The sequence below is a fragment of the Onychostoma macrolepis genome, chromosome 18 (genome assembly GCF_012432095.1).
Source record: "Onychostoma macrolepis isolate SWU-2019 chromosome 18, ASM1243209v1, whole genome shotgun sequence".
Lineage (NCBI taxonomy): Eukaryota > Metazoa > Chordata > Actinopteri > Cypriniformes > Cyprinidae > Onychostoma > Onychostoma macrolepis.
In genome coordinates this window covers 6,548,424-6,569,918 of record NC_081172.1, presented here as the reverse complement: position 1 = coordinate 6,569,918, position 21,495 = coordinate 6,548,424, and the positions used below count along the sequence as shown (strand labels likewise).

General features: G+C 35.3%; 1 protein-coding gene across 4 annotated transcripts in view; it reads right to left on the bottom strand.

Moving 5' to 3' along the window:
• LOC131524152 (voltage-dependent calcium channel subunit alpha-2/delta-1) overlaps positions 1 to 21,495 on the bottom strand; it is a 139,044-nt gene that overhangs the window by 52,045 nt on the left and 65,504 nt on the right. For all 4 annotated transcript variants that reach the window (XM_058750945.1, XM_058750946.1, XM_058750944.1 and 1 more), the window contains 11 exons: positions 19,159 to 19,290; positions 17,379 to 17,448; positions 17,189 to 17,239; positions 16,765 to 16,864; positions 8,623 to 8,781; positions 8,071 to 8,175; positions 7,197 to 7,275; positions 7,002 to 7,051; positions 6,798 to 6,881; positions 6,635 to 6,712; positions 2,269 to 2,349 (listed from right to left, as the gene is read on the bottom strand). In XM_058750945.1, coding sequence (XP_058606928.1) covers positions 2,269 to 2,349; positions 6,635 to 6,712; positions 6,798 to 6,881; positions 7,002 to 7,051; positions 7,197 to 7,275; positions 8,071 to 8,175; positions 8,623 to 8,781; positions 16,765 to 16,864; positions 17,189 to 17,239; positions 17,379 to 17,448; positions 19,159 to 19,290 — 989 coding nt within the window. The remainder of the gene's footprint in view (positions 1 to 2,268; positions 2,350 to 6,634; positions 6,713 to 6,797; positions 6,882 to 7,001; positions 7,052 to 7,196; positions 7,276 to 8,070; positions 8,176 to 8,622; positions 8,782 to 16,764; positions 16,865 to 17,188; positions 17,240 to 17,378; positions 17,449 to 19,158; positions 19,291 to 21,495) is intronic.

Below are 21,495 nucleotides of genomic sequence, written 5' to 3'. Positions count from 1 at the left end.
GGCCTGGGCAAGAAGTTGTGCAGCATGCTCTGTTTGGAAGGGCCTGATCCTCCTGATGTTGTGCAATGCAAACCTGTATGATCGAGCTGTCTTTATGGTCCTTGAAGCTCAGCTGGTCACCAAAGAATGATTTTTGATGAACCAAGCAGGATGATAAAATCATGCTGTAGAGTCAGAGCGCCAGACTGAGCTGCAGGTGATGTTCCTTCATCCATCCCGAGATGTTTGCCCGGAAGCCTGAGATCCATGCAGCTAGTATTAGATTGTCTGTTTAAAATTAATGATAGAACTGTGTGTCATCAGCATAGCAATGGTAGGAGAAACCATGTGCTTGTATAATGGGTCCCAGTGATGTAGTGTATATGGTGAAGAGGAGGGGTCCAAGAACTGATCCCTCAGGAAACCCTGTGACCAGCTGATGTTCTTTGGATACCTCTTCTTCCCGGGAAACCCGGAAAGACCTACCTGTGAGATAAGATTCAAACCAGTGGAGTGCAGATCCTGGGATGGTAGACAGGAGAATCTAATGATTCACAAAGTTAAAAGTGGCAGATAGATCCAGCAGAATAAGAGCTGATGATCTGGAATCAGCTTTCGCAATCTGCAGGGCTACAGTGACCGACAGCAAAGCAGTCTCAGATGAATGGCCGCTGCTCAAACCTGATTGGTTAATGTTCAGTTGGTCATTCTGTGAAATAAATAATGTAACTGTGTCTATAAAGGTGTGAACCAAATGGTCCATCCCATTAGAATAACAAAGGAACAGCATTCCTTAGGAACGTCTTGTAGATTGCAGGATCTCCAGTGGGAGGTCCTAACAGTATCGGTCGTTTCTAGCCCTTTTGTCTTCAGGTATAAAATTCTATCCCATAGACAGAACTTTGGGAGAAGCTAGGATTCATACAAGGGTTAGGATTGTTTGAAGGAAGACATGCTAACATCGCTATTGAAGTACTGCTACACTACCATCTTCAATAAATCCTTCTCCCCACAAAAATTTTGGTCAAGCCTTAAGGCCCCGATATACTTCAGACAAAGTTCGTTTTCGATCTTCGTTTGGGGGCAAAAAGAAGTTCGAAAAGGCTGAGCGACGGTATACTGTTTTTGAACATTCCAACAACCCTGCGCTGCTGGAGGCAGGGTGTAGATTAATGTAAATGTGTCGCGACACTCGCGCATATGCCCTAAACACAACAACGATGCAATGAAGGTGTATCTAGGTCTTTTATTAAACTGGATAAATTATTACACGTTTATTATTTTATTATTGGTTTATTATTGTATGTTCTTTTGGCATTTCATTTATTGTATACCTTTTAAATTTCGCTTATTGAAAGAACAACAACAGCAGCAGCAGTATGGTGTAACATTTATTTGAAACGCATGTATTTGGTACTTGCTACCTTATATCTTTACTCTTTCGTTTCATTCTTTTCATGTCTCAACTTGCATCTGATGTTTCTCTACGTTGCTTTTTGCATTACTCCGGGTCGTCCACATCAAGCTTCGTTGCAATTTCTTTCTAGGAATTAAATGCTTTCTCTGAAAAAGTCTCTCCGCGAGCGATTGTACAGGTGTGGATATATCTGTGGCAGCTCAGCTATTAAACCCAGTGTATTTATGTTGCTAGTGACTTGGAGATGTTGTTCTCCTGCCAGATGAGAAACGAACCGGGCAAAAAAAAAAAATAGCACGTCAAAAAAGGTGGAGTTCCAGAACACACCCACTGATTGCGTAATCGCCACGGACCAATGGTAGCTCAAAGGTTTTTAGGAGCCAAAACAAACTCCCCCAGAAAGTTCGCTTTGGTGAGCTGTTTCGAACTGCCAAAATGAACTCAAAACGAACTTCGTTTCGGCCTGATTTGTTTCAAAATGACGTCATATCAGTTTGTTCTTTGATTTCGTTTGAATATCGGGTCCTTCAATTTTTAGTATTAGAGAAATCTAGTACATCGGTGAGCCACCCAAATGACTGCCCAGCAAAAATACAGTAAATATGTAAATATGACATTTTCTGTGTTATCACATTTGGTTCAGGAGATATGACACAAAATACATAATTTGGTTATGGCGGAAAGTAAAATCCGTCATAACCAAATTATATGGTTATAATTAACCATATAATGGTTAGTAGGTTGGAATATTAATTTTAGGTCAGCCATTCTTTTTACTTTCATTTATTTTGTATTTTTTTTATTAGATGAACACAAACCGCATGAAATGCTGAAGGTATTTGAGTTGAAATAGTAAAAGTTGTGATACTCACTGTGAAGCGGGGCGTCAGTCTTTTGATATCATCGAGAGACACATCCACCCCCATCACTCCTAAAATCAACTGGTTCTGATGCTAAAAGAAGATCAAAAACACAAAGTTTCCACTCTGACATGCAATAGGGTGACATTTACCAACAAATATGAGGCAAAACTACACTTGGAAAGCATAAAACCTTGAATTAGATTTCACAACAACACAAACGGTTGCATTTGGGCAAAAATAACCACCATGAAATTATGTGAAGGTGTAGAGCAGGGTTCCTCAATAGGCGGTCCGCAGGCCGGAGAGAAAAATGTTTGGCCCGCGCTAATTTCAAATAATGTGGCATGAAAATTCAAACGCAGCATCAGAAAGCGACATTAACTTACATCGTGTCTACACCGGACACGAGCGGCGTGGCGTGACGCAACAAAATACAATAGAACTTATTATAATCAGAGATGGTATCTACACTGGATGCGGCTTAGCACAGTGCGACAAATCCTGACTGTAAACTGCTGACTCGTTCTATTTATGACGTACTGACACAAAGTTCAAATGATTTGCAATGCTTTGTCGCATCCAGTGTAGATACTAAGTGACAGCAAAAACATGGCAAGTGTGAAGTAAAGAAAAGTGGACACAGAAAATAGATGATTCAAACAGTTTTGAGTGGGTGAGTGAGTGAGACCATGTTTGTTATGGAAGTTGGTTCGCAGTGATTTCAAGATCTGAGGTAAAATATCTATTGTTGCTTTCACTATGGCTATAAACCCCATGCAAAATAATATTCAAACTCACATTAGACACTTTTAACATTGAACAAAGCACATAATCATTACCTGAGATTATCACTGTCATATTTTGAATGTTGTTCCTGCCGCGATGTCGCAGAAAATAAAAAAACATTTCTAAAATAGAATTCTGTCTCGCTGTCGCGGGTGGTTATGACAAAAATTACATGGAAAAGATACTTTTTATCGCGTTGCGTCATGTCTGGTTGGGACATACGGTGTGACAATTTGATCCCCCCCCCAAAAAATCTAAGTGTAAAAATATTCATGCTGACAGATAATAATTGAATCTGCAGTTAGGGAAAGTGTAGAGAAGAGATCCAGTCTGGAGATGAGCAGGAACAGTTGATTTGTATGGCAGACATAGAGATCCAGATTTTTTGTTTGTTCATTTGTTTTTAATATTCAACAGGCAAAGTTCTTCTGTATCTAAATGCAAAAATGTTCATAATTGTTTGAATAAAACAGACTACTGGGGGAAAAAATCTGTATATTTATCTTGTGACCATCTTGTGACTATTTTAACAAAAGCAACAATAATATAATAATTGTAATGATAAGAATAATATAGGCTATATATGTGTATATATGTGTATATATATATAGGTCAGTGGCCCTTGGCTTGGTATTGGCAGAATTCGGCCCTCGGCGAAAACTAATTGAGGAACCCTGGTGTAGAGCATCACATCTAAACAGCCTCAATGCTAGTCATCCATACTGGAAATAGATATAAACTTTATTAAAGAAGCCAGTGACGCAGTTGGCGAGTGGAAAGTAACGGCAGCTTTCAGAGGGTCAAGCGGTTTAGTGGAAAAACAATGTACGGATCCTTTGACCTCCAACTGGGAAACTTTAGGATAAGATACTGCATTTATTTTCCATATCGGTTACTTTTGTAGTGTTCCTGAAAAGGTCACTGTCCGCATGGTTAATACTTTCAAAAGATAATAAGGTTTACACGTTTGTGTCAGTAGTAGTTCTATCCCCATTAAACGTGACAAAAATAGTAGTTTGTTCCAAGAATTGGGCTATTATTAGAGTATTGAGCCTGTTAATGACACATCTGGTGTTCTGGTCTGTGTTCATTCAAATGCTTTATTCCCGCTTTTGGAGCTCAGTTTGAAACATTGTTCTTGTTTGTGCACTTAAGGACCTGTGTTCATTTAAAATTATGTAAAATTATGTTATTTTTTTTTAATTAAACAACATGCGTTAACATGTCAGAAATAATTTGTGCTATCAAATGATTAATTGCATCCAAAAGTTTTTGTTTGCATAATATATGAGTGTGTCTGTGTATATTTATGATATATATATATATATATATATATATATATGTATATATATATATACAGGTGCTGGTCATATAATTAGAATATCATCAAAAAGTTGATTTATTTCACTAATTCCATTCAAAAAGTGAAACTTGTATATTATATTCATTCATTACACACAGACTGATATATTTCAAATGTTTATTTATTTCAATTTTGATGATTAGAGCTTACAGCTCATGAAAGTCAAAAATCAGTATCTCAAAATATTAGAATATTTACATTTGAGTTTGAATAAATGACCATCCCTACAGTTTAAATTCTGGGTATCTCTTGTTCTTTGAAACCACAATAATGGAGAAGACTGCTGACTTGGCAATGATCCAGAAGACGAACATTGACACCCTCCACAAAGAGGGTAAGTCACAGAGGGTCATTACTGAAAGGTGTGGCTGTTTACAGAGTGCTGTATCAAAGCATATTAAATGCAAAGTTGACTGGAAGGAAGAATTTGGGTAGGAAAAGGTGCACAAGCAACAGGGATGACCGCAAGCTTGAGAATACAGTCAAGCAAAGCCGATTCAAACACTTGTGAGAGCTTCACAAGGAGAGAACTGAAGCTGGAGTCAGGGCATCAAGGGTCACCACACTCAGACGTCTTCAGGAAAAGGGCTACCAAGCCACTTCTGAACCAGAGACAACGTCAGAGGTGTCTTACCTGGGCTGCGGAGAAAAAGAACTGGACTGTTGCTCAGTGGTCCAAAGTCCTCTTTTCAGATGAAAGTAAATTTTACATTTCATTTGGAAATCAAGGTCCCAGAGTCTGAAGGAAGAGTGGAGAGGCACAGAATCCATGTTGCTTGAAGTCCAGTGTGAAGTTTCCACAGTCTGTGATGATTTGGGCTGCCATGTCATCTGCTGGTGTTGGTCCACTGTGTTTTCTGATGTCCACAGTCAACGCAGCCATCTACCAGGAAATTTTAGAGCACTTCATGCTTCCTTCTGTTGACAAGCTTTATGGAGATGCTGATTTCATTTTCCAGTAGGACTTGGCACCTGCCCACACTGCCAAAGGTACCAAAAGCTGGTTCAATGACCATAGTGTTACTGTGCTTGATTGGCCAGCAAACTCGCTGACCTGAACCCCATAGAGAATCTATGGGGTATTGTCAAGAGGAAGATGAGAGACACCAGACCCAACAATGCAGAAGAGCTGAAGGCTACTATCAGAGCAACCTGGGCTCTCATAACACCTGAGCAGTGCCACAGACTGATCGACTCCATGCCACGCCGCATTGCTGCAGTAATTCAGGCAAAAGGAGCCCCAACTAAGTATTGAGTGCTGTACATGCTCATACTTTTCATTTTCATACTTTTCAGTTGGCCAAGATTTCTAAAATCCTTTCTTTGTATTGGTCTTAAGTAATATTCTAATATTTTGAGATACTGATTTTTGACTTTCATGAGCTGTAAGCTCTAATCATCAAAATTAAAAGAAATAAACATTTGAAATATATCAGTCTGTGTGTAATGAATGAATATAATATACAAGTTTCACTTTTGAATGGAATTAGTGAAATAAATCAACTTTTGATGATATTCGAATTATACGACCAGCACCTGTATATATATATATATATATATATATATATATATATGTATATATGTATATATATATATATATATATATATATATATATATATATATATATATATATATACACATACAAACACATACAGTATATATTTTGAAAATATTTACATGTCTATATTTATATTCATATAATTTATATTATAAATAAATATAATTGCAAGAAAAAAGTCTGAATTGTGAGATATAAACTTGCAATTATATATATATATATATATATATTTATTCAGTGGCAGAAACGGGCTTTCATAGAAAATAGTTATTTTAAATTGTAATAATATTTCACAATATTACTGTTTTTACTGTATTTTTCATCAAATAAATTCAGCCTTGGGCAATATAATAAACTTCTTTTAAAAATTTAGAAAAAAAAAAATATATCACCAACCTTAAACACTTGAATGGTAGTGTATGTGGATTTAATATATCTATAATTTATGTATAAACTGATGTTCAAGATTTTATAAAAATGTTTCCTGTTTGGTCACCCGTAGCTGAAATAGATTTGTTTCGATTTTTCAATTCCCATTCCACAGCCTTAATTACTTCACTTTCAAACAAACATTATGAAAAGTAATACAAATAAAGAATTTGTGTGGGTTTCCAAACTTTTTGTCTAGGGAACTCAACTGGAAAATTGAGATAAACAACGGCCTGACCTGGTTTCGAGATCCGCCCCCTCTGGATTTGGTCTTGTTGAACACAGGTAGTGTGCCTGTGATGACTAGGCCCAACTCCTGAAGTCATGAAGAGGACACAAAAACAATCAAACACAACGCACTTTCACAATTTCTATGATTTTATTAAAAAAGGGGGCTGTACCAGAGCATCCAGGTACACATTGGTCCACTGCACTTGTTTGGCATCTGCAAGCACCATCGGCCTGCCCAAAACATCTAGATACTCCTATGCAAGAGTGAACAACAAAATGCAATCAATGGGTGGTTATCCTTGGACCTTCACATACTTCTAAACAACTATCTAACCAAATGAGTCACATTTGAAATGCTTTGGCACTCTACAGACCTGTGTGTTTATGCGAATGGCTCCAATGGATGGGATTTCGTAGAAATATCCTAGAAAACATATCATATGGATTATCATATTTAATATATTTATTTTTTAGCAATCCAGTAATGAATCTGCTAAAGAGGATGAGATGTAAGAATTATTTTTGTGCTACTGCCACTAGGGGGCAAAAACAGACTGAGCAATACTTACCCTTATTAGCACAGGCCATCCACTTTATTGGCCCAGTGTCATAGTTATGTTGACCAACAGAGAATGTGAACACACGCACCTACAATCCAACAGCATAGTGTACGAATTCAGAGCACCGTTATTGTATTATGCCAAAAAGATCAAACAAAAAAATTTAAAGAATGAATGAATGAATTTCATTGGCACCCCTCTAAAAAATTTAAATAATAGTTATAAAATAATGTGTGCAAATGCACAATAATAATAATAATAATTGAAATCTTCATTTAAATGTTTGGAGAAATTGCTTATGATTTATTTAGTACCAATTCCAACCATTCCTACAAAAGTGTTGCTTCATTATAAGAATAGTGTACTCTTTTAAAAACATATGGACAAAAATTATAGGCACCCCTAAAGGTTATTATATGAAACTTGTTTTTAGGACCAACTATATAACATTTCTAATATATATATATATATCATTGCAGTTTTTAATGTAATTTTTCTATGATTTAAAACAACTCTATATGCACTATAGTTATATGTTCATCATTTGTTTTGTACAGTGGTAAAGTCTGTAATATATTAATGAGAACAAAGATGGAGATTAATGAAAAAGAAAAAAAAAATACTTTGGAAAGATTTATAAACATTATGAGAATATAAGGGGAATATGAGCTTATTTTGCCCAAAGAAAAATGTCTGTCAGTAAATCAGTCCATCCATCCATCAATCTTCACAATACTGTAATAATCAACTTTATTTCAAATTAAACTGCTTGAAATGTAACCTAGATATGTTTTTTTTTTGTTTGTTTTTTGTAATAGTCACAAAAAACTTGGTGTTAATTAAATGTTTCATTACAAACTTTAAAATCCAGCTTCACACACACCTTTCTGTCAATGTTGTATCTGCTGAAGATCTCTTCTGCCCTCTCCTCGCCTCCATCAGTAAACAGCATTATGATCTTGTTGCAGTTTGCTCTGGTGATGTTTGACTGAAATAAGCACAATCAGATGCAGTTACACAGAATGACCAGCAGAAGTCAGCAGAACACAACAATACTACTTTTACCCTTTTAACCCTTTTAGTAAACACATATTACTAAGCAGAGGTGATTCCAGGATTTCAGCCTCAGACTTGTGGCTTAGTAGAATATTTCTTGCCTTAAGTCAGCTTATGATTGAATCCATCAGTGACTGAAGGGAAAGATAATATTTAAACTGTACTTATCAGACTCAACAGTATTTTAACATCAGGTAAAAAGAGGATGCAGAGTGAAATAAGCTTATACATTATTACAGACATTCTTTTTTTAGCCAACGTGAAGAGAAATCACATAAAGTGCAGATTTTAAGGCTGCTGGGAACTGAGACGAAAGACTGAATGCTTTTATAGATACATTTTCAAATTAAAATCATCATAAAACAGCAAAAACTCATACATTTGACAGCTGATTGAAGGCAAATTCGAAGCCTTTGGTGTAGTTGGTAATGCCCTTGGCTGTGATGTTCTGTACTGCATCTTTTAAGATCTTCTTATTGCGAACGTTAGCTTGAACCAGGTGGTCGAAACATGCTGTGTTATTCACTTTTGTGTTGAACTGAAAAAGAGGAGAGAGAGGCATACAGTAAGTGAAAAATCATTGGTCTTCTCATTGTTCATTCACAGCAAGACTTTTCAGAAACACAGCAAAAGTTTGTGTGACTTAAAAGATCTCTATACTGGGGTCAGAATGTCTGCAGGTGTTTGTGAGTATGCGCATGTGTTGTGGTACAGTGATGAAAATAATTTGAGCTGACAAGCTGGATACCCTTACAAGTTTCTAATTTTCTGTTCAGATAGGGCTCTCTGTGTTCTTTCACTTATTGCGGCTGACCCCTGTGAACCTGTTACTTCAAAGCTTGAGAGATTGAGAACAAGAAAATAGACTTGGGTAGAGGAAGAAAGAGAGAATGAGGGAGAATGAATGTGGGAGAGAAAAAGAAAAAGAAAAGGAAAAACAGTATACTGCAGACTCTAATAGTCCACAAACAAGGTTAAAAAAAAAAGTCACTTTTTATGATTTCAACCTTGTGATGTTAAAATCTATATTATATGAGCAATTTTATTTTCTGTTTATTTTAATGAGCGTGAAAATAATCAAATTTATATAGTTATAGACATAATAGATATTCCCTAAAATAAAAAAAAATAAAAAAATAAAAAATAAATGTAGGGGGTAGTTAGGGATCAAATGTTATTTAGTTATTAATAAACATATTTCCAATTTTTTTTAAAAGTCAGTTATTTGAGAGCAAAATAATAAAAACATTAAAGTAATAATAAAAATGCATTTGGCAATTTTTTTTACTACAATTTATTTGAATACCAATTCTACAGATTATATAAAAATCAGGAAACAGTTTTAAATTGATGGATATATTCAAGAAGCTAAAAACCTCTGAGAAGAGTAAGGCCCAATTCATCCTTTTTATTTAGTTATTTATAAACATATTTCTAATAAATTAAAAAAAAGAAATTGGTTGTGAGAGTGAAACATCAAAAACTAAATAATAAAATGTTTTAGTCAATTGAAATTAGTTTTTAAAAATAATTTAAAAAATGTTTTTACTAAAATACAATTGAATATTAATACTAAACGTTATTTCAAAATGATGCCACTATTTTCAGTGGAACTGATAAATAAGAAGCTGCTATAAGAAGCTGAATACCTCTGTGTGTAAAGTTTTTTTTGTTTGTTTTTTTTGTATTTTATTTCTACTAAAGGGGAAAAAAAAGGTAGTTGGTGAGAGTAAAAATAATAAAAACTATAAAACAATATAAAATCAAGTTTTTGGCAATTAAAACTATAGTTTCACCATTTTAAATGTGAGAAAAAGACACTGCCTGTGTTTAAAACTAGTTACATTTCATGCTAGGATAATTTTAAGTTAGTTAATAGTTTATTTAATACATCAAACAGTTCTTTCTACAAAAAAAAGGTTCCTCTGATGCTTAATTGGACACCAATTTGTACCTTACCCAGGGACGGCGCCTCCTATAACCCCAACAATGGGAAAAGTCAGAATGATTAACAGGTGCGAGTCAATTATGGCACCATTACAGCTAATGAGGTGGTATGTGCAAGCTCATGCAAAAAATTAAAATGATTACTATATCTCCAGCTCTCCCCGAGGACGTGAAAAAGCACATGATGCACTTCCTGTGGCAAGTGCAAGCAGAACACACCTTCAAACCTCCCGTGTTTACCATAGTGCAGTTTTTCATCTATTTTTCATAATCCAATGCTTATTTTTCATTCATGTCAACTCAAAAGTCTTGGCCGGACACCGAGAGACGTGTGCTTCATTGATGTAACTGTGGGATCAGGTGTCTGTGCTCTGTTGAATGAGCTGGATGTCACAGTGTCTGCTGAATGAACCGATGAGTCACGGTTCGATTAGTCGCTCTAGCGTTGACTGAATATTTAATTAACGCTTGGAATTATCGCCACGGAGGCCCCCGTGACTCACTGCTCTCAGCATACGGTGGGTTATAAATAGAGGAATAGGACACATTGATGATACACAGACCCCTACACACAGCAGACGGCGCACACTCGTGGTGTAGACTGCTTCGTTGATTATAACGAGAACGTTCTAGTTCTGTCGTGTCACGGCTCTCCCCAGAGGAACGTTTTATTGCTCGGGGGTTGCTCGTTCACAGCTCAGGGGAATTAAAAGAGTTTTCAATTATGCTTTAAGTATTAAAATTTCCTCAGTTGCTTCTTCGAAAAGTCCTATGGTGAAATAAAAATAGTAACAGTATTTATCAGGACCCCAATATGGAGCAGAAGGGACTTGTATGACCCCAAAGGGGTCTGTTGGGGTCAATAATGACCAGCTGACTGTACATTGTCCCACATAGAACTTGGATCCTTACAAAATTAAACCAATTTTTAATTTTTATTTCATTTTTTCATTTAGATTTTTTTTTTCCTTTATCTAATTTAACTGATATTTTAAATAGCAAACAAAAATATTTCAGTATAAATATAAATAAAATATTTTAATTCTGGATTATGCAGAATAATTATAATAATTATGCCAACTCGCACAATTAAATCAATATTTTATTTTAGTTTAGAAGAAGCATAACAAAAAAAACAACAACATACATTTCATGATGCATTGCATTGTTTATTAAATAATTGGGATTTAATTTTATTGTTATTAGAGCAAATATTTACACCCTTAACTATGCAGCATAATCCTGAGCTAAAATATTATATTTAATATATTTATTTTATTTTATTTATTTATTTAGAAAAGGCCACAATCAAGGCAGGTGATACATTTCACACACTTCTTCTTCTCACGAATATTTAGAACAAGTTAAAATAAAATATTGATTTTATCTTGTTTTCAAGTTGAAATTATTTTAATATGTGAGAAGAAAGACTGCATGGAGTGATACAAATTATTATACAAAAATAAATAGGCGACCACTGTGCTTGATCAACCAGAATCAAGTATTCCAGACCACAGTGGAAATAAACAGCTATTAAATGAACTGACTTGATATGCTGGAATATGTAAAAAAAAAAAATAAAAACAGTTTGAGACATGGCTAAAATCGCTTTTGAAACCTTAAAAATGAAACCTTGTATATTCTGAGAAGCAGAAGCAAAATTCTCCATTTAGTGTCACTGCTGTATAGGAGAAACAATTAAAGATATTAAAGAGATTCCAAAAGCATACATTTGAAGACAGATATTAAATAGGTCACATTTGCAATTTTTCTTTCCAGTATGGGTCACTCTTATTGTAGAGACTAGGGTGTAAACCCTGTACAGAGTGGGGGGGCCGATTCATAAATTGAGAACCTTATTCCATTCTTCATCTCCAACCAGAGAAAGGGACACGTTTCCTGCATGAAATCCACCTCTTAAACCCAGAGTAACCTCTAGGGACCAATTTAAAGCTGTAATCTTATGTTCACCGTTCAAATTGTTTGTCATGCTGCAGGTCAATTGCACCAGTCAATCATTTCCTATGAAAATCCGCCCCACAGATGAGTCAATATAAATGATGAATCAGGTAATATCCTTGAACAATTCAGTGGCGGTTGCCACAGCAGAGCCCTAATGAGCATCAATAACCTTGATCCAATATTTGCCTTCATAAACAACTAATCAAATATTTATTCAGACAACGACTGAAATTAGAGACACTTTAGCTGACCAGTAAAGCGGAAGACTGTTTTATCATAATTTGTCATATTTCCTTTGTCTCGCCTTCCTATAAATGTCACATTTGCATGGATATGCACCATCTATAATGATTAAAGCTCTTATGTTAAGAGTAAAGGCTGAATGTAGCATTATCTATGAAAGAAGCAAGCATGCATTTGTATCACCTACTTTGATTCAGCCTTAAAAATATTTTAATTATGGATTTAATTAATTATGGATTATGCAGCATAATTAACAGGTTAAATATTTGCTTTGATAATGGTTTGATTAAATATGCAATGCAATGCAATGTGTGAAATTTAGTCTATTTTAATCACATTTCATTATTTTGGTACACCATAGTAAACTGAAAATAGATGAGAAATTATATTTTGGATAAAAAACAAAAAACAAATCTATGCATAATACTTGAATATTCTTTTAAACGTAACCATGCATTTTACACTCAAAATCATAACCCAAACCAATTTTTATGATCTTATGTATAACCGACTGCATTATCGGCCCACAAATACTGTATGATCAAACAACCAAATCTCATCATTTCCTTCAGCTGGCTTTTCAAAAATGTATGAAGATTTATGAAATCCTTGAGCTATTGTTATAAGAGCCTTAGTGGCTGTGTATGTGGCATCATATTACAAAGCCTTGTTAAAATGAGCAACATTTGTTTGTCGGAGACAGTCGAGAGCCCCCATGCTGCATTCACACACGCATATATATATATATATATATATATATATATATATATTTATTGCACATATTGTGTATACATATGTACTGTATGCAGTAAGCAGCACACTAGTATTAAATTCCAAACGCAGCCTGTATTACAATATCTTTTTATTTCAAGTCTTGTTCTTCACTGTACCTTGACAGGAATGCATAATATCACTTGCAAAAGAAGGGTTTGGCTTTGCTTATCAAGGAAAATGTATAAAATGTTCATGAAGGAAGCTTAATTACAACTGAAATTATTAGATATTTTATTTGTCTTGCACTGCTAAAGCCATAAAACTGTTTATTGATCATATTCCTTCTCACATTCCTCATTCATAAACTAAATAGCTACCATATTTATAGCATGTTTTTTATACTGGTGGCGATCAACCGTCTATAAAATCACAACCATATTATAGATTTATAGATTCAACCAACACAAAAGCCCTTTTATTTAAAACTACAGTAGCACAGATGCTTTCAAACTACTGATTTGTACAAACACACACTCCAAATTTGATCTTTGGGCATCCAACTGATGCATTCGCGCTCAAATACACCCCGGCACACTCACACACATAACAAAACACTACACTCTCATTGGCATATGTTCCCTGAAGCGAATCCTGTTGACAGATCTCACAGAGCTAATCCTTTATCGGAACAGTGATTCTCCAATGCAAGAAAACCTCAAAATCCTCTGAGAAGTGAAAACAATAAATAAATCAAACTTCATTCACTGAAGATTAAAAAATGTGGGATTACCAAGCATGGTTTTTGAGGCAATATCACCCTGAGTACAAAAACTGAGCATGATTGTTAATTTCAAACCTGTTCTTGTTGTTTTTGTTTTTTTTGTTCTTTTTCATACAGTTACAAGAAATGGGGACTGAAGCTTTCAAGCTTATTAAGGACACAAAAGCAACATGAAAGCATCATAAAAGTGGTCCATACGGCTTATGCACTATATTCCAAGTCTTCTGAATTCATACAAACATATTTCAAGTTATTATTCACAGTCATTTTCTCCTAAAGTGAGCTGTCCAAGAAACAGATCAGTACGATTTGTGAATAAATCCAATTATGTGAATGAATTAAAGTCATTTAATGATATGACTCAATTGAATCATTCATCAGCTAGGCCTGATGTCAAGATTTTCAACTTACGTTTCTCATATTTCAAGAACACTCGGAATACAGCATATGTACCATTTTTGTGACAATTTATGGTTTGTTTGGCTTCATTTTTTAAGCTAGAAAACGTTATGTCCATTGTAATTGAAATGAAAAGAGCTTGGGGAAATAATCACTTCAGGTTTGGAAGAATTTGCAAATCTTCATTTTTGGTTGAACTACTCCTTTAAGAAATAATGACCCCTACAACAGGCATGACAGGTTTAGACATGAGCATCCTGTGAGCTCCTTTGGTCAGAGGAAAATTTGAGAACAAAACTGGCAGCACCCGAGTAAAAGATCAGCTAGCCAAGATGGATTGGAGGCTCCTTCCAAGAGGAATGATATATAGCAATTTCCTCCCTTTTTCTCCGGCCTTCTCTTTCTCACTCAGCCTGATCTCTTCCCCTCACTTTGTCCAGCCATTTTCAATTCAGCACACAGAGCCTAGAAGCAGCCTTTTCATTAAGCGCCTGTTTTCAAGTGGCAAGCTGCAGCCAGATCCATATTTCATTACAACTCCTCTGTCTCTCTCTCTCTCTCTCTGTCTCACACACACATTCTGTCGTTGCATCACACAGCAACCTGCAACCCACAAACTCTAGAAACTCCTCACTTTAAATGGAATTCAGAGTAACAATGTCTTGTTCCATTTTTACTGTACAGCTGCAGCTAAATACGCTTGTCACACTTTTCTGAGCGATTAATCCCATTCTGTACACACACAGTTTGTTATTTACACACACATTTTTCTTTTTTATGGAAGTGACAAGCACTTTCTGCAACCGTCAAAACTTTGAGTAGTGAAAAACAACTTTTATTAGATCCACATAGTTGCGAATGCAGTGAAGCTACACTTTTTTGGATACTGACAGCTCAACTGAAATGTATCTTTCTTGGAAGAACAAACTTTGGTCACACTTTATATTAGGTGGCCTTAACTACTATGTACTTACATCAAAAAATAAGTACAATGTACTTACTGTGTTCATACTGTGTTGCAAAACACTTTAGCTGCTATTGAGGTGGGATACAGGTAAGGTTAGGGACAGGTTTGGTGGTCTGGGTAGGTTTAAGGGTAGGTTAAGGTGTAAGGGATGGGTCAACAGTGTAATTATAAATGTAATTACAGAAATTAATTACAGATGTAATTACATATAGGTATTTTTAAAAATATAAGTACAATGTAAAAACATGTATGTACACAATAAGTGCATTGTACCAAATGATTAATTCAAATGTAAGTACATAGTAGTTAAGGCCACCTAATATGAAGTGGGACCCAAACTTCACATAGGGTTTAAACGATATGAGGGTGAGCAAATGATAACAAATTATTAATTTGTTAATGAATAGTCCACCAAAAAACAAAATTTGCCTACCCTCAGACCATCCATGATGTACATGAGTTTGTTTCTGCATCAGAACAGATTTGGAGAACATTTGCATTACATCAATCTTCTGCAGTGAATGGGTGCCGTCAGAATTAGGGTCCGAACAGCTGATAAAAACATCACAGTAATCCACAAGTAACCCACATGACACCAGGCCATCAATTAATGTTTTGTAAAGTGAAAAGCTGTGTGTTTATAAGAAACAAATCCATCATTAGGACGTTTTAAATTTAAACCATCACTTATTTAAAGTTAAAGCGCTTCCTCCAGTAAATGTGATGTGTCCTCTCACATCAAAATCCACCAGTGTATTTGTTTAGGACTGTTTTAGATTATTTACTCTTGTAAATATGCTTGATTTGTGCATATTTCTCTCCTGGTTCAGACGAGAATTTTTCTCTGGAGAAAGCAATATTATGGACAGCGGGAAGCAACGTCTTAATGACAGATATATTTATTACAAACACACAGTGTTTCACTTCACAAGATGTTAATTGATGGACTGGAGTGGTGTGGATTACTTGTAGATTATTGTGATGTTTTTATCAGCTGTTTGGACTCTCATTCTGACGGCACCCATTCACTGAAGAGGATCCCTTGGTGAGCAAGTGATGTAATGTTACATTTTTCCAAATCTGTACTGATACAGAAACAAACTCATTGACATCTTGGATGGCCTAAGAGTGAATTATTCCTTTAACAACTATAAAGAAAACAACACTTTTGTCAACAGAGCTCTGCTAGTTTAATGAGACGAGATGCCAAAATGTTGCTACCAGTATCGCTATTCACATGTAGGCTACTCATTTAGCAGACGCTAAATGGGCGTTATCCAAAGTGAATTACAAATTAGGAATATTACAACAAAAGCGACTCATCCTAGAAAAACTACTGCTGCAAAACAATCTTCCAGAATTGCTCGGAAAATTATGGGAACGTATGTGAAAAGCAGAATGAGAAAATGCAATGTTACTTTGTAAACCATTGCAGAAACCGGAATGAGTCCTACGGTTGTCACATCAAAAATCTGCAGTGTGCACACATAACATGTGATCTTACTTACATGGACAACATTGACATAATCATCATCAGAAAGTGTCTCCAGCATTTCACTGACAGAGGTTCGGATCAGTTTAAGGGTCAGTCCAGATACACTTCCACTCCTGCAACACACCAATACAAACACAATGGCAGTTAAAGGGAAGCTGACACAAAAAACATTATTTAACAGCATGGTGAGCAAATGATGACAGAAGTTAAATTTTTGGGTGAACTATGCCTTCAAGCCCTAATAAAAGCACTCAATTACAACAATGTTTAAATAAATGGTATGTTAACATATCTACACGTACATTTCTCTCTCTCTCTCTATACATATATACAGTATACTGTATATATATATCTGCAGCACAGCATCTAAGACTAAATGCATATTAAAAAGATTTATAATATTCATACTTTAAAAAGCACATACACATAATACTCACGCATCAACAAGAATCAGCATGTCCTTGGGCGACGCGGCACCTTGAACATACCTGGATACAAAGAAAGAAATGCTCTGGATCTCTTTCAAGGAGAATTTTAAACGGAGAGAACAAAGAAATGAAGGTTGAAGAAAAAAGGGAACAAATGAAAAAGAATTCAAAGCGCACACACAGAAATACGTATTAGTACCAAGGTCGCCGGCGCACATCGTACAGGTCGATTTTACTGGGTGTTTTCCTGGCATCCATCCAAGGGGAAGCTAAATGGACAGAGACAGGATATGGAAATATGAGTGACCCCTGATCCCAAACTCCATTTGATTTGTCACATCTCTGTCGTGAGCACATCAGCAAGCCTCACTAGAAACCTGTTCCTGTGTCCGGTGGGGGGTGGCTTGTGGTTTATATTGACTGCAGTGAGCCGACGTGGAAAAAAAAGGGCCCCAGTAGAATTTCAGCTTCGATTTTTCTCTTTAACGGAGAAAATAACCTGGTGCAAATGAGGGTGCTCATCTGTGACTATCACAGCTGAACATCTAACAAGACGTGTTTCTTCATAAATGGCATCCCACGTTTTGACATTTAGCGAGTGGATTGCAGCTGTAAGTGCCGACAGATAGTCTGAGACACTGCGATTTGGCCGTAACAAAGTAATCGACCAGTGTTCTGCCGACTATAATGAATTGAAGTTTACAAGAACATCAATATTTTATAGGCGTATATGTATCTATAAGGAGACAATCAATAGTTGGGAGCCCACATCTTATTATATTACAGTCTTAAAGGAATAGTTGACTCAAAAATGAGAAATCACCCATGTCATTTCAAACACGTATGACTTTTTCTTTTATGGAATACAAAAGATGAATTTCTGAAGACTATACCAGGCCCTCCTCTCGAGATAACAAAAGTGAATGAGGACCAACATGACAAAAAACAAAGGTGGTCCATACAATTTGTGCACTATATTCAGAGTCCGAAATAGAGGAACAAACTAATATACAAGTTATTTTTCAATAAAACTATTAATATAGAAAATATAGTGCCTTACACAACTGAATCACATGTAGGTGTCAAATAAAAGTCCAATATAAACTAAAAAAAATATATATATACATAAACCCTGCACTCTCCTCTACTATCATCCTAAGGAAGGTAAATTAACAGAAACGCTGCTTAAATAAAATAATACTTTTTTGAGTTCACTGAAAATATTGCCATTTGCTTTCCATGCTGCATTCATAAAAGTTAATGAGAGAAATATTTGTGAATGAATCATTCTTTTGAGTCAAGCTGGTTCACAACGTTCAATGATCTGGTTTTCTCCAGTTCAATTGTTCAATGATCCAGCTTTCCAGTAAATAATTTGGATCTGCTCCTCACACAAGTGAAGTGTTTGTATGGCTTCAGAAGTTATATGGACCTTTTTTACGATGCTCCTTGTTGAAGCTTGACGGCCCCTGTCTTTACTCACTTTTGTTATATGAAAAAGAATAACCAGAATATTCTTCCAAAATTCAACTTCTGTGTTCTGCTAAAGAAAGTCAGTCATACAGGTTTGGCAAAATATGAGGATAGATATGAGAAATTCAAACTCTTATAAAGCTGTTAAAGGACAGAGGTTCAACGGTGGCTAATAAACTATTTCTATGCAACATTTTTTAGTAAAGCCTTACCAATTACAAATCTGAAAGTAATGAAAATGAATTGAGCACCTCATTACTTTTCTCCTCTGTCATTATTAAATCTCAGAAGAATACAATAAGCTCTCTGCTGAGCTGCTGAGATATTTGATATTATAATTTGTTATGAAAATTTGGTGTAATTTGAGCTGGGACTACATGCTATGTTTACCAATTAGAGACAGTGGAGTCTTGGAAAGGGAGGGGGAGGATGTGTTGTGTGATTCTGATTGTAATGCACACTGAAATGTGTGAGTTCTGAATTAAACAGACACTACGAGCTTATACCTGGGTAATAGCGAGCTAATCCAGTAGCGCTGCCGAACACTTGCCATAGTAGCGTTGGATCATCTTCTCGGTTTTTCTTAAAGACGTCTTCCAGTGCTTCAGTCCAGTTCAGTTCATTCAGCACAATGGTGGCTAGAATACAGGCAATAACATACAATGCATGGCATTTCATTTAATGTTTGTTATGGCCTCGGTCAACAAAAGACTTGGAAAAATTGCTTTGTTTTGTTTTTTATAATTCTAATATGCTGATTAGTGGTCAACAAAAGTTTTTTTTTTTTTCTATGGCCGCTTATTATGCTTAGATGCACTTGCACCGTCTAGAAATATGATAGCAACCATCCAGCACAGCTTAGCAACCACTAACCAACACCATAGCTCCACCTAACTGCCTATCTAGCTGTATATATATTATCTGAACAGATCATTTTGGTAAATTCTGAAAGTATTACTTGTATTACCTTGTAATATTTATAACAATAGTGATATAGCACTAACAGTGCAATATATATTTTTTTCTCTTATGCTCATCAATCAAGGCTGCATTTATTTGATGAACAATCAGGGCTATTATAGTTAACTAAAATTAAAATGAACAAACAACTTTAAAAAATCATTATTTGAAATAAAATAAATGTTAACTGAAATAAAATAAAACTTTATTTCAGCCAGGTTATAAAAATATTTATAATTTTAATTTAATTTAGCTTAATATAATAAAGTAACTAAAACTGAAATAAAAATGAATATATATACAGTATATATATATATAAAAACAAAAACTACTAAAACAAAGACAGCACACACAACAAAATTACGAAAACGTCAACTATTATGGATTTTGAAAATTACCTTTCATGCAGTGTGTAACACAGCTCTAAGTGAATGAAAACATCCTGCAAAGTTTTAAATCTGAAAGTGCACCATGTATAAAGTTATTGTCTCTCAAAAGAAAGAGTCGACTCTGAATCATTGAAACGAGTCGTTTTTAAAACGAATCCCAAGCCGTTTCACGTTGACGTCAACATGAAACATTAGCATATTGCCCGCCCACTTGTTGCGTGGACCTGGGAAAACTTGATTTTCGCGTTGGTCTGAATGAAAATGTAAATTCATTCTTTGCCACTAGGTGCGGCTTTTGCAGCGTTAAAAATGGCTATTTCCCAATGGCTGTACACAAAGCAGCACTGCACTCACAAACGCTGCTTTAAATGAAATCGACCAATCGGAACAATCACCTCAGATTAGCTTCACGCAAAGGAGGGGTTTCGAAAAATGAATCGTTGAGCAAATCGTTTGGGAGTCGTTGAGCAAATAAGGTAAAAATAAATGCATTTTATAAGAAAATGAAAGCGTTTTTTGACCTTGCATGCATGTCATGACTCCCAAAACCAAAATATGAACCTTTCATAACCCATAATAGGGGCACTTAAAAAAAAATAAATAAAAAAAACTGATTCAAAACATTAATAAAAATGAACAATATCACAATGACACTAAAATAACACTGGACAATACAGTAAAACAGTAATATTGTGAAATGCTATTACAATTTAAAAGAAGCTCTCTATTTGAATATATTTTAATTTAAATGTCATTTATTTCTGTGATGGCAAAGCTGAATTTTCACATGATCTTTCAGAACAGGATCCTTAATAATTCCAACTTTTGACCGGTAGTGTATGTGTATCAATAATTATACATCATAATCATAATCATCATCAAATTGAATGCAAAATTAATTAATTTAAATTATTTATAATATAAATTATGACATCACCTTTAATTAACAAATAGTGTCATAAAAACCATTTGAATAATTGAATCTATTTATAGAGGTCACAGCCCAGAGAGAGGAAATGAAGTGAGAGGAGGAGGAGAGACACAACGAGAGGTGTAATTTACTCTCATCTCAAACGCTGTTAACAGAATAATTCTGTGCTATGCACTGAGGGCTCTTCATCTCCACAGCCGCAAACAAGCTGATTGACTTTATTACATCATCACTGAGGCAACCATGGAAACCTATAATCATCCTATCAAACCTTGCGCTTCTGAAAAGGCTGCGTGCTGATAGGCAGTCAGAAGTGCTGGTAGAGATATGCTAATCAGGTGAGAAAACAGCCTGCGTGTCAACAATTATTGTAATGAAGCATGAAAAATTCAGTGTTATAACAACCATAACTTTAATTTTATTGGTTAGCATGCAGCAGAGACAAGAGGGCAGGGTTGAGAGAAAGAAAGAGAGGAAATGAAGCACGACGGGCACATTTTCTTCAGCTTTTTGTCTAAAAAAGACAAAAGAGTGATCAATGAGTAGAGAGGAACTCCAGGAGG